We start from the raw sequence: 13,215 nt of genomic DNA, 5'->3' as shown, positions 1-13,215 counted from the left end.
GGTCTGGGATTCCCATTCCCCAACTATGGAAGGGCGGAGAGCCTGACCCCCTTCACCTGTAGTGGGCGGGGTCGGGCGCGGTGCCATCCGGGCCGGGCGCACCATGGTGCAGGGGCAGCAGCGCACACAGGAGGCCAAACGGGACGAGCAGCCGGAAAGGCATAGAGCGCGTGCCCTGTCAGCGCCGCCGCTGCAGCAGCAGCCGCAGCCACCCGCACATCCTGCGATTCTCTGCTGGTTCTTCCGGGAATTCGGAGCACTGCGCCTGCGGGCCGATGAATCATCCACTCACTTCCGGACTACAAGCCCCAGAATGCTTGGGCGGTGGAACCCAAGCAAAGAGCATTTTGGGATATGTAGTCTCCGAAGCGGAGATCAACGTGTCTTAAAAGATAGTGGCTAGTACGGCTACTATTATTAATTAATGTTTTAGCAACAGCATTTTTAAAAGCTTTCTTAAATTTAATTATTTTTATTGAAGTATAGTTGATGTGCAATATTATATAAGATACAGGTGTACAGTATAGTCTATAAAGTTTATAACTCCATTTATAGTTATTATAAAATATTGGCTATATTCCCTGTGCTATACAGTATATCCTTGTAGCTTATTTGATACTTTATAGTTTGTACCTCTTAATCCCCTACACTTATGTTACCCCTCCCCCCTTCCCTCTCCCCACTGGTAACCACTAGTTTGTTCTCTATATCTGAGTCTGTTTCTTTTTTGTTACAGTCACTAGTTTATTGTTTGTTTTAGATACCACATATAAGTGATATCATACAGTATTTGTCTTTCTTTGTCTGACTTATTTCACTTAGCATAATGCCCTTCAAGTCCATCGAAGTTGTTGCAAATGGCAAAATTTTCATTCTTTTTTATGACTGAGTAGTATTCCACTGAATATATATACCACATCTTCTTTATCCAGTCATCTGTGATGGACACTTAGCTTGCTTCCATAACTTGGCAAATGTAAATAATACTGCTATGAACATTGGGGTGCATGTATCTTTTTGAATTAGTGTTTTTGTTTTTTTCAGATATATACCCAGAAGTGGAATTGCTGGGTCATTTGGTAGTTGTATTTTTGGTTTTTTGAGAAACCTCCATACTGTTTTCACAGTGGCTGCACCAATTTACATTCCTACCAACAGTTTACAGAGGTTCCTTTTTTTCCACATCCTTGCCAACATTTGTTATTTGTGGTCTTTTTGATGATAGCCATTCCTTCAGGTGTGAGGGGATATCTCACTGTGGTTTTCATTTGCATTTCCCTGATGATTAGCATTGTTGAGCATCTTTCCATGTGCCTGTTGGCAATCTGCATGTCCTCTTTGGAGGAATGTCTATTCAGATCTTCTGCCCATTTTTTAACTGGGTTGTTTGGTTTTTTTGATATTGAGTTGTATGAGCTGTTTATATATTTTGGATATTAACTGCTTATTGGTCATATCATTGGCAAATATTTTCTTCCATTCAGTAGGTTGTCTTTTTGTTTTCTTGATGGTTTCCTTTGCTATGCAAAAGCTTTTAAGTTTGATTAAGTCCTATTTGTTTATTTTTGCTTTTATTTCCTTTGCTATAGGAGGCTGATCCAAAAAAATATTGCTGTGATTTATGTCAAAGAATGTTCTGCCTATGATTTATTCTAGGAGTGTTATGGTTTCAGGTCTTACATTTATGTTTTTAACCCATTTTGAGGTTTTTTTTGTATGTGGTATTAGAGAATGTTCTAATTTCATTCTTTTACATGTAAGTGTCCAGTTTTCCCAGCACCACTTACTAAAGAAACTGCCTTTTCTCCATTGTATATTCTTGCCTCCTTTGTCATAGATTAATTGACCATAAGTGTGTGGGTTTATTTCTGGGCTCTCTATTCTGTTTCATGGATCTATGTCTCTGTTTTTATGCCAGTAGCATACTATTTTGATTACTGTAGCTTTGTAGTATTATCTGAAGTCAGAGCACATGATTCCTCCAGCTCTGTTCTTCTTTCTCAAGATTGTTTTGGTTACCCAGGGTCTTTTGTGTTTCCATACAATTTTTAAGATTATTTGCTCTCGTTCTGTGAAAATGCCATTGGTAGATTGATAGGGATTGCACTGAATCTATAGATTGCCTGGGGTAGTATAGCCATTTAAAAATATTAATTCTTCCAATTCAAGAACATAGTGTATCTTTCCATCTGTTTGTGACATCTTCAATTTCTTTCTTAGCAACAGCATTTTAAACGACTTGTGTACTAAGACTGTATGGGTACTTTAAATATATTATCTTTTTTTAAAAACCACCTTATTAAGCATGAAGGCAGAGACCAGTGGGGCCTCAATATTTATTAGTGGATGTATTTAAAGATGGATGAAGAATGTTCAGCCTTGGGCTTCCCTGGTGGCACAGTGGTTGAGAATCTGCCTGCCAATGCAGGGGACACGGGTTCGAGCCCTGGTCTGGGAAGATCCCACATGCCACGGAGCAACTAGGCCCGTAAGCCACAATTACTGAGCCTGCGCGTCTGGAGCCTGTGCTCCGCAACAAGAGAGGCCGCGATAGTGAGAGGCCCGCGCACCGCGATGAAGAGTGGCCCCCGCTTGCCGCAACTAGAAAAAGCCCTCGCACAGAAACGAAGACCCAACACAGCCATAAATAAATAAATAAATAAATAAATAAATAAATAAATAAATAAATAAATATTAAAAAAAAAAAGAATGTTCAGCCTTTATCATAATTAGAATTTTATTGAGTTTCCCAAACGAGTTCCTTGTTAATCATGTAAGATACAACTTACTCCCAAAGCTGCTACTCTCAAGATTTTCAGAAATCCCTTCAGTTCTAGGAATTCATGAAATCGACATTCCTTTCCTCCCATTTGGGACATGGTCACATCATCATGGTCTCTTCAGTCTCCGTCCCAATGCAGAAGCTACCCCCTCCCAATCCCCTGGACCATCCTCAGCCCTGCATCTCAGGGCTGCAGCCCTGTAGGTTACCCCATGTGAGAATGAAGACCTGGGACACTATAGCTTTGAGAAGGTTGTGACCCATTTTTCCATTTTCCTTCTTGCAAGTTCCCAGAGTTTTGTCAGCCCTTTGGACCATAGCAACACACATGACTTTGGGCAGTGTGATGTGCAGTAGAATCAACCCTAGATTTGAAGTGTGACCAGGACTTCAATCCCAACTTTATCACTTAAAGCCTCTACATGTGACCCTAGGCAGGGCCCTCCTCTTCTGTGAGCCCAGCTTCTTCATATGTAAAATGAGGAATTTGAACAAATGGATCTCTGAGGTCCTTTTAACCTGAGCTTTCTGTGATGCTAGGATTGGCCATCCCCTTCTCTTTGCTAAAAAATGGCAGCTCAGTTCCTTGAGCTGCAGTGAAGGCATGATTGGTCTCCTTTGGTCCAAAGTCCTTGAAAATATCCCTCAGATATATATCCCAAAATTTCGCCAGTAGATACAAGAATTAAAACCTTGACTTACCCCAGAGATCTTGAGGTAGTACAGTACAGAAGTTAAAAGTGTGGGCTTTAGATTTGAGCAGACCTGAGTTGGAATACTAGCTCCATCACCTGTTAGGAGTGTGGCCCCACCAGCTTTTCTTCTGAGCCTCATTTTACTCATCTGTAAAATAGGAATAATATTAGTATTATATTCACGTAATAGGATTATGAGGGTTCAGTGAGCTACTGCATATAAAGTGCTTGTCACAATGCCTTTCAGAAGAGACAAACAAAAGATATTAGGATGCTTTTGGAAACTCTTCTTGGAAGTGCCAGATGGAAGGGAAAGGAGATGACAGTAAACTGAGACTTGGATAACAACACAGGGGCATGGTGTTCGTTTTCTGCGACTATGGTAACAAATTATAATTACCACAAACTTGGTGGTTTAAAGCAACAGAAATGTATTCTCTCATAGTTCTGGAGGCCAGAAGTCTGAAATTAGTTTCACTGGGCCAAAATCAAGATATTGGCAGGCCCGGAGCCTCTAGGGAAGAATCTGCTCCTTGCCTCTCCAGCTTCCCAGGGAAAAGAGAATGTTACTGACATTCCTTGGCCTGTGGCCATGTCACTCCAATCTCTGCTTCCGTGTTGACATCACCTCCTCCTCTGTGGATTAGTATCGTATCTCCCTCTGCCTCTCTAAGGACACTTGTGACTGCATTTGGGCCCTACCTAGATAATACAGGATAATCTCCCATCTCAAGATCCTTAACTTGATCACATCGGCAAAGACCCTTTTTCCAAACAGGGTACACTTAAAGATTCCAGGGACTAGGACCTAATTGTCTTTAGGGGGCCATTTTTTTTAGCCTAGCATAGGTACTAAGCATTTTTCAGGTCTGGGCCCTTCCATGCTATGAAACTCAGCCAGGCCTAAGTGCCCTTCTCTACGTAAGTCCTGTCACTTATCTTCTTGTCTCCGTTCAAAACTCTCATGTGGATTAAATGTTTGCAGGGAGAGTGGGGCCAGGTTGCCTGGATTTGGTAATTATGGGTCTCTTTTGATGAGCAAGATTGAAATACTCATAATTTTTCTTTGTTTTCTTTTTCTAGCTTGATAAAAAATGTGCATTTCCACATTGTCACAGAGCAAATACAATCATGACTTATATTTTCACAATTTATAAAGTTGATTTCATGGTTTTTCATGAGAAAAAACTCTCTTTTTCTTTTTTTAAACCTTTTGGAATGTATTAGGTCTCTTCCTTCCTGGCTTTACCTCTCACTCTGTGATTATCATATTAGATTCTAAAAGGTTGTGGTCCATCAGAGAAATGTCAATCTTGAATATTTACTCATGAAGACTCAGAGTAACCTTAATTTCCTGATTCAAAATCTGGAAATTGACAATGCTACAAAGGATGTCTGGGGATTAAATGGGATAGTGTGAAAATTCTAGCACAGTGACTAGAATGTATTAATTTCTTAATAAATATTCTCGGGCTTCCCTGGTGGCACAGTGGTTAAGAATCCGCCTGCCAATGCAGGGGACACGGGTTCGAGCCCTGGTCCGGGAAGATCCCACATGCCGCAGAGCAACTAAGCCCGTGAGCCACAACTACTGAGCCTGCGCTCTAGAGCCCGCGAGCCACAACTACTGAGGCCCGTGCACCTAGAGCCCATGCTCCACAACAAGAGAAGCCACCACAATGAGAAGACCGCGCATCGCAACGAAGAACAGCCCCCGTTTGCTGCAACTAGAGAAAGCCCGCAGGCAGCAACGAAGACCCAACGCAGCCATAAATAAATAAATAAATAAATAAATCTATTTTAAAAAAATAAAATAAAATAAAAAAATATTCTCTTCCTTGTGTCCCATTCCTTTTTTTTTTAAATTCGGGGTATGTTAATTAGTTCCATTTATTGAGCATCTGTTCCTAATAATCCCAGCTGTTATAGGCAATAATTTCTGCCCTCAAGAACTTGAAGCACAGTGCTGGGTATACAACGAAGATTACAAGTCAAGCCACAGACCTTTCCCTTGAAGTGCCTGAAATTTTGATAGAAAGGAAAGACATCTTTTGGAGAATACCTGGAATCACAGAGTGTTCAAGTTTTCCTGTGCATGTTTGGAGGATGGACAGAGTGTATTAATACCCCAGGTCAGTATTCTTGAACTCTGTGTCGAGTGGAGCAAGCCGTGGACTCGTGGTCAGAAGTCCTTCGTTCTATTACTGGTTTAGTCATTGTCTCTGTGTGATCTTGGGCAAGTCACTTTCCCTTTTGGGGATTCAGTTTCCAAATCTGGAAAATGAGAGAATGAGACTACTTCTCAGTACAAGGAAAATGTTAACAGATTCATAGAGTTATTGCAAAAAAATCAAGAAGCAGAATTCAATACACATTAACTGCAGAAATTTTCCCCCAGAAACAATCATGAAGCAGAATAAAACTGTAGGATGACACTCCAAATAAAATTTGATTATTTCCCAACTGAATAATAATAATAATAATAATAAAGAAGAGGAGAAGGAGATGGGAGGAGGAGGAGAAGGGGAAGGCCAAAATGTATTAATAATAGCAAGAATTTATATAGCATTTACTATGTCCCGGGCTCTGTTCTTGGGACATTAGTCCTCACCACGATCCTCTGAGACAATACTATTATTATTACCATTTTAAAGATTTTTAAAATTGAGACACAGATTTTAAAAATTGAAGAGAGGTTTAGTAATAATCAACGTCTCACACTGAATAAGTTGTAGAGCCAAGATTCAGACCTAGTCTATATTCTACTACATTGATGAAATTAATGACAATTGTATAAATAAAAGTCCAAAACAGAATTAAAACGTGGGGATCTGATTGACTTCGGCAGTATCCTCTAACTTTAGCTTCATGTGATTCTACATTCACCATTCCCTTCCTTTTTGCTGGAAAGTCAGAATAAAAGGTTCAATTCCCTGAAGCTGGAAGCCCAGGCATTTTAGTTCTCCTTTGACCCAGTACTCTTAACTACTTTTAGCAGGGAAGTATCTGGAAATTCCTTTTCTAGCATCTGGAGATCGTGTGGTTCAAGCAGATTCTCTCAACTCCCAGAGCAGAGCTTGCATACTACATACTTTTGGACTGCCAAGAGATAGCTAGTTTGTTCCTGGGAAATTTCCCATCTGTTGCTTTGTAGAAATGCTCGAATTTTCCCTGTCCCCAGTATATACAAAATTTAGAGCACATCGGAGCCCTAGAACACGTTTTTAATGCTCATATTCCATGTAAACATTCTCTAGGCTAAATCTGCCTAGAGAAACTTAGTCATCCTGGTTGTATTTAGGCAAAAGTACAAAATCAAGAAATGACCACAGATGGTCTCATAGTCTGGTTAGTCCCAGGCCCTGAGCCAGATTATAATCTTTGAGATCTCAAGCCTTGAAAATGGTATCCATCCCTCATATGCAATTCAAAACAAAAATAATCTTATACTATAAAATAAAGGGAGGTGATAGCCAAAAGATGGAAGCAATGCAAGCATCCATCAATGGATAACTGGATAAATAAAATGTGATATAAATACAATGGAATATTATTCAGTGTTAAACAGGAAGGAAATTCTGACACGTGGTACAACTTGGATGAACCTTGAGGACATGATGCTAAGTGAAATAAGCCAGCCACAAGAGAACAAATGTTGTATGACACCATTTATATGAGGTACCTAGAGTAGTCAAATGCATAGAGACAGAAAGTAGAGGGTGGTTGCCAGGGGCTGGGGGAAGGGCAATGTGTTGCTGTTTAATAGGTACAGAGTTTCAGTTTTGCAAGATGAAAAGAGTTCTGCAGATGGATGGTGGTGATCGTTGCACAATGTGACTGTACTTAATGCCATTGAACTGTACATTTAAAATGGTTAGGATGGTAAATTTTATGTTATATGTATTTTACCACAATTTTCTAAATTGAAAAAAAATAAATGGATAGTGGTCCCCAAAATTTCTGATTTTTTTCCATGGTGCCTACTTCACTGCCTTTTTGGAAATATCCAGTTATTTCAAAAATATATATATATGTTCTTACGGAGGGGAGGGATATGTGCCTGCTTTGCTGATGCCAAAGCAGATACTTCTTCTGCCTATTTAATGAGACAGAATTAGCATTGCAACACCCCAGGCTGAAGGAAGGAAGAGCATAGGATCCTGCAGGGTTCCCCACTCAGTCTACCAGCTCTGTAGGTCCCAACTCTGACACTGGGGAGAAGGAAAAAAGCCTAACAGAATGAAAATGCTTTCAGCAAATATTTATTGAGAGCCTTATAATAATAACAGTATCTACTAAACTAAACTTACCAGTGTTAAGAAAAACTATCTAAAACATGTTACTAAAGTAAAAAGATGATTATGTGACCTTTTGATGTCACACTAAAGCATTGATCAGCAAGTCTACTTAAGAGTCATCTGCCTCTGAAGAGAAATTTAACATTATTTGCACAACTGATTAGGGCCCAGACATTTCACAGTTCTGTTAAGTAATAGGACGTGATGATTTCCTTTTCTGTCTAGTAGAGAAGATAATCCTTAAGGTTATGGTTTTATTACCCTGTAGGACCTTAATCCATTTGTATATAATTTAGCAATATCATTTCAATATTTTTCTTTTTCAGTGACTATAAAACCCCCAGTTTTCGGGGGCGAGGGGGTGGCCGTGGTGGGATGAACTGGGAGATTGGGATTGACATGTATACAGTAATATGTATAAAATAGATAACTAATAAGAACCTGCTGTATAAAAAAATTAATTAAATTAAATTTTTAAAAAACCCAGTTTTTATATTCTATTTTGAACTGGCTTTGTCATCCTGTTAGCCCCCTTATTAATGAGTTAAATGAAATTCTGACCCATGCTCACTGTTTGTATGAGAATTATGTTTTTAACATGCTGAGAATTAGCCTTTACACTAAGTGTCAGATCCTAGGTTAAGCAATTCACAGACCCATGATACCCCTTTGAGGTAGTTTCTATTTTTATTCCCATTTTCCAGATGAGAAAGCTGATGCACAATAAAAGATTAAACAATTTTCTAAGGGCCAATTATGTGCCAGGCATTTTGCTGGTCACAATTTTCTCTCCTTCCCTAGATGTTCTATTTATTTGTTCATTCATCCAATAAATATCTATTGAGCACTTACCATGTGCCAGGTATTCTACTAGCCTTGTGTTACAGAAACGTTAAAACCCATTCCCTGCCCTCTTACAGCTTTTGGTATGAAGGAGAGATGCTTAAACAGACAATTATCATGGAAAGAAGTTAGCTGTGATGAGGGGAGAGGGCTATGGTAGAACAGAGGGAATATCCAACACAGATTTGCGTGACATCAGGGAAGGCTTCCTGGAGTAAGAGACACCTACTCTAATAGGTTTTAGGTGCGCCAAAAAGGGGGTGAGAATTATCTGAAGATAAAGTCTCCATTCCTTAGTGTAGTATGACAGACTCTTCATCGGACTCCTGCTTACCTCTTTACATCACTTTGCCCTCCCTGCTGCCCACCTATTCCGTTTTGGCCACACTTAAGTACTACTAATTTCTCAAGCATGTTATATTCTTTCTCCTCTCATATTATATTCTTTTGCACCTTCTTCTCCCTCTATCTGAAACAACTCTTCCCCACACCTTCGGCCCTTCCCCCACTGCCATCCCTCATTTGCCCTGCAGGACCACCTTAGGCATCACCTCCTCCAAGAAGCCTTCTCTGACCCCCAGGCTAAGTTAGAGGACTCTACTCTCATAAGCTCGATCCCCATCATGCTCCCCAACTCCAGTCCTCCACCTCCTTGGCCCTCTCTCTTAACACTTACCACACTGTATTATCACTGTCTGCCTATACGTCTCTCTCCCCTGCTTGATTGGCTGCTTCCTGAGGAGGGATCTTGTCTGCTTCAGGTCCTAGTACACAGTAAGTGCTCAATAAATGCCCACTGAATGAATGAAGCAGCCTATGAACAGCTTTAGAGGAAATAAGGAAGATGAGATGGCTCTCAGAAGTCCTTGGAAATAGGGAGTTCCCTGGCGGTCCAGTGGCTAGGACTCTGCATTTTCACTGCTGTGGCCCAGGTTCAATCCCTGGTTGGGGAACTAAGATCCTGCAAGCTGACCTCACATGGCACGACCAAAAAAAAAAAAAGAGGCTCCTCTTGGAAATCAATTGTGAGCAGTTCAGAGTAAGAGAAGCATAGAGTGTAGTGGCAATTGCTATGGACTAAGATAGCAAAAATACTACGTGCCCGGATCTGCACTAAGTGGTTCACTTATATCATTTCATTCTCACCACAACTCTATGAGACAGGTATTATTATTCTCCCTATTTAACTGATGGGCTCAGGGAGGCCAGGTGGCATGCCCTATATCCCACAGCTAGCAAGTGGCCAAGCTGAGATGTGAGCCCAGGCAGCTTTACCCCAGAGCCCATGGCCTCAGCCTTGGTGTTACACTCAATACCACCTCTGCTCTGGGTCCTGGGAGGAGGAAGCAGGCTGAGAAGAGAGCACAAAGATGCTCTCCAGGGGTTTATAGTCCAGGAGAGAAGACAAGGGGATAGAAGGTGACAATATAGCTACAATGAAGCTACCAGGGGAGGCAATGTTCCATTGGTTTTGTGAGTAGAGTGAGAAGTCAAATATAGCTGGGGGCATCCTGGAAGGCTTTCAGAAGGAAGTGGTATCCCAGCAGGGCTTTGAAGGAATGGAGAGGACATGGAGAAGTCTAGAGAAAAACAGCAGAAGAGTAAAATGTATGTAACAAGGAAAATACCTCATGAAGAATTGTCTTCAACAGCGCAAGGTTAGTTTAACACTAGAAACAATGCATTTGCCACATTAACAAATTAAAGATGGAAAATCATATGATCATTTCATTAGATGATGATAAAGGATTTGAAAAACTCAAAACATTTATGATAAAAACTCAGCAAACTGGGAATAAAAATAATCATCCTAAAAAAAAAAAAGAATCTTCCTTACTCCAATAAAGGGTATCTGGGTTTTTTTTCAATATAGCAAACATCATAAAAGCTTTCCTTTTTAAGCCAGGAAAATGAAAAGAATACTCACTTATATTTTCTATCATTTCTGTTCAACATTGTACTAGAGATCAGAGCCAGAACAATAAGTTAAGAAAAAGAAACTGTATAAAAACTAGAAAGGAAGGAATAAAACTATCACTATCTACTAATGATGTGACTATGCATATAGAAAATCGAAAGAATCTACAAATAATTATTGAAATAAATAAAATAGTTAAGGTTTCTAGATACAAAATCAATGCAATAAAATTATCAGTATTTCTATATACCAGCAATAAACAGAACATGAAATTTCTTGTTATTACCATTGTCAATAACATTTTAAAATATGAAGGACCTAGGGAAAAAAATCTAACAAAGGATGGGTAAGATGTCTAGAGAGAAACTCACGTAACTCTGGGAGACACCAAAGGAGATAGAAATAAATGAACAGATATACTTTATCATGCGCTGGACAATTCAATACTGTGAAGATGTCAATTTTCGCCAAAGCCATTAACACATTAAATGCAATACCAACTAAAATCCCAAAAACTTGACAAAATGATTCTAAAATTTATGTATAGAAATTCAAGATTCGAAAATAGCCAAGACATGGGAATTCCCTGGTTGCCCAATGGTTAGGACTCCATGCTTTCACTGCCGAGGGCCCAGATTTGATCCCTGGTCAGGGAACTAGGATTCTGCAGGCTGTGTGGTGTGGCAAAAAAAAAAAAAAAAAAAAGCCAAGACACTCTTGAAGAACAAGGTGGGAAGACTTGATCTGCAAGAAATGAAGATGTATTATAAGGCTATACTGATTGAGAGACTGTGACATTGGTGCAGGGAGAGAAGAATAGGCCACTGAAACAAAAGAAACACATTTACTATAAGTCAGAGATGTCACTGCAGATCAGTAAGGAAGGGCAGACTTTCAAGAAGTGGTGCTGGGACAATGGGCTATCCACATAAGGGAAACTAATCTTTTCTTTTTTTTTAAATTTAATTTATTTATTTTTATATAGCAGGTTCTTATTAGTTATCTATTTATACACATTAGTGTATATATGTCAATCCCAATCTCCCAATTCATCCCAACACCACCACCCCCCCACTTTCACCCCTTGGTGTCCAAACATTTGTTCTCTACATCTGTGTCTCTATTTCTGCCCTGCAAACCAGTTCATCTGTACCATTCTTCTAGATTCCACATATATGCATTAATATACGATATTTGTTTTTCTCTTTCTGACTTACTTCACTCTGTATGACAGTCTCTAGGTCCATCCACGTCTCTACAAATGACCCAATTTCATTCCTTTTTATGGCTGAGTAATATTCCATTGTATATATATACCACATATTCTTTATCCATTCGCCTGTCGATGGACATTTAGGTTGCTTCCATGACCTGGCTATTGTAAATAGTGCTGCAATGAACATTAGGGTGCATGTGTCTTTTTTGAATTATGGATTTCTCTGTGTATATGCCCAGTAGTGGGATTGCTGGGTCATATGGTAATTCTATTTTTAGTTTTTTGAGGAACCTCCACACTTTTCTCCATAGTGGCTGCATCAATTTACATTCCCACCAACAGTGCAAGAGGGTTCCCTTTTCTCCACATCCCCTCCAGCATTTGTTGTTTGCAGATTTTCTGATGATGCCCATTCTAACTGGTGTGAGGTGATACCTCATTGTAGTTTTGATTTTCATTTCTCTAATAACTAGTGATGTTGAGCAGCTTTTCATGTGCTTCTTGGCCATCTGTATGTCTTCTTTGGAGAGATGTCTATTTAGGTCTTCTGCCCATTTTTGGATTGGGTCATTTGTTTCTTTAATATTGAGCTGCATGAGCTGTTTATATATTTTGGAGATTAACCCTTTGTCTGTTGATTAGTTCACAAATATTTTCTCCCATTCTGAGGGTTGTCTTTTCATCTTGTTTATGGTTTCCTTTGCTCTGCAAAAGCTTTTAAGTTTCATTAGGTCCCATTTGTTTACTTTTGGTTTTATTTCCATTACTCTAGGAGGTGGGTCAAAAAAGATCTTGCTGTGATTTATGTCAAAGAGTGTTCTTCCTATGTTTTCCTCTAAGAGTTTTATAGTGCCCGGTCTTACACTTAGGTCTTTAAACCATTTGGGGTTTATTTTTGTGTATGGTGTTAGGGAGTGTTCTAATTTCATTCTTTTACATGTAGCTGTCCAGTTTTCCCAGCACCACTTATTGAAGAGACTTTTCTCCATTGTATATCCTTGCCTCCTTTGTCATAGATTAGTTGACCAAAGGTGTATGGGTTTATCTCTGGGCTTTCTATCCTGTTCCACTGATCTATATTTCTGTTTTTGTGCCAGTACCATATTGTCTTGATTACTGTAGCTTTGTAGTATAGTCTGAAGTCAGGGAGTCTGATTCCTCCAGCTCCATTTTTTTTCCCTCAAGATTGCTTTGGCTTGGGCTTCCCTGGTGGCGCAATGGTTGAGAATCTGCCTGCCAATTCAGTGCACATGGGTTCGATCCCTGGTCTGGGAAGATCCCACATGCCGCGGAGCAACTAAGCCCGTGCGCCACAACTACAGAGGCTGCATGCCGCAACTACTGAAGCCCACGCACCTAGAGCCTCTGCTCTGCAACAAGAGAAGCCACCACAATGAGAAGCCCGTGCACCGCAACGAAGAGTAGACTCCGCTCACCACAACTAGAGAAAGCCCGCACGCAGC

At 40.0% G+C, this 13,215-nt stretch overlaps 1 protein-coding gene across 1 annotated transcript in view; it reads right to left on the bottom strand.

Annotated features, from left to right (window-relative positions):
* Positions 1-13,215, bottom strand: part of EDEM2 (ER degradation enhancing alpha-mannosidase like protein 2) — a 46,832-nt gene that overhangs the window by 24,731 nt on the left and 8,886 nt on the right. Inside the window, exons 2-4 of the mRNA XM_059896658.1 lie at positions 5,540-5,751; positions 3,485-3,625; positions 57-265 (exon numbers count right to left, since the gene is read on the bottom strand). Coding sequence (XP_059752641.1) covers positions 57-163 — 107 coding nt within the window. The 5' untranslated portion in view covers positions 164-265; positions 3,485-3,625; positions 5,540-5,751. The remainder of the gene's footprint in view (positions 1-56; positions 266-3,484; positions 3,626-5,539; positions 5,752-13,215) is intronic.

Source organism: Balaenoptera ricei, chromosome 15 (assembly GCF_028023285.1).
Source record: "Balaenoptera ricei isolate mBalRic1 chromosome 15, mBalRic1.hap2, whole genome shotgun sequence".
Taxonomy (NCBI): Eukaryota; Metazoa; Chordata; class Mammalia; order Artiodactyla; family Balaenopteridae; genus Balaenoptera; species Balaenoptera ricei.
This window is presented reverse-complemented; position numbering and strand designations above follow the sequence as displayed.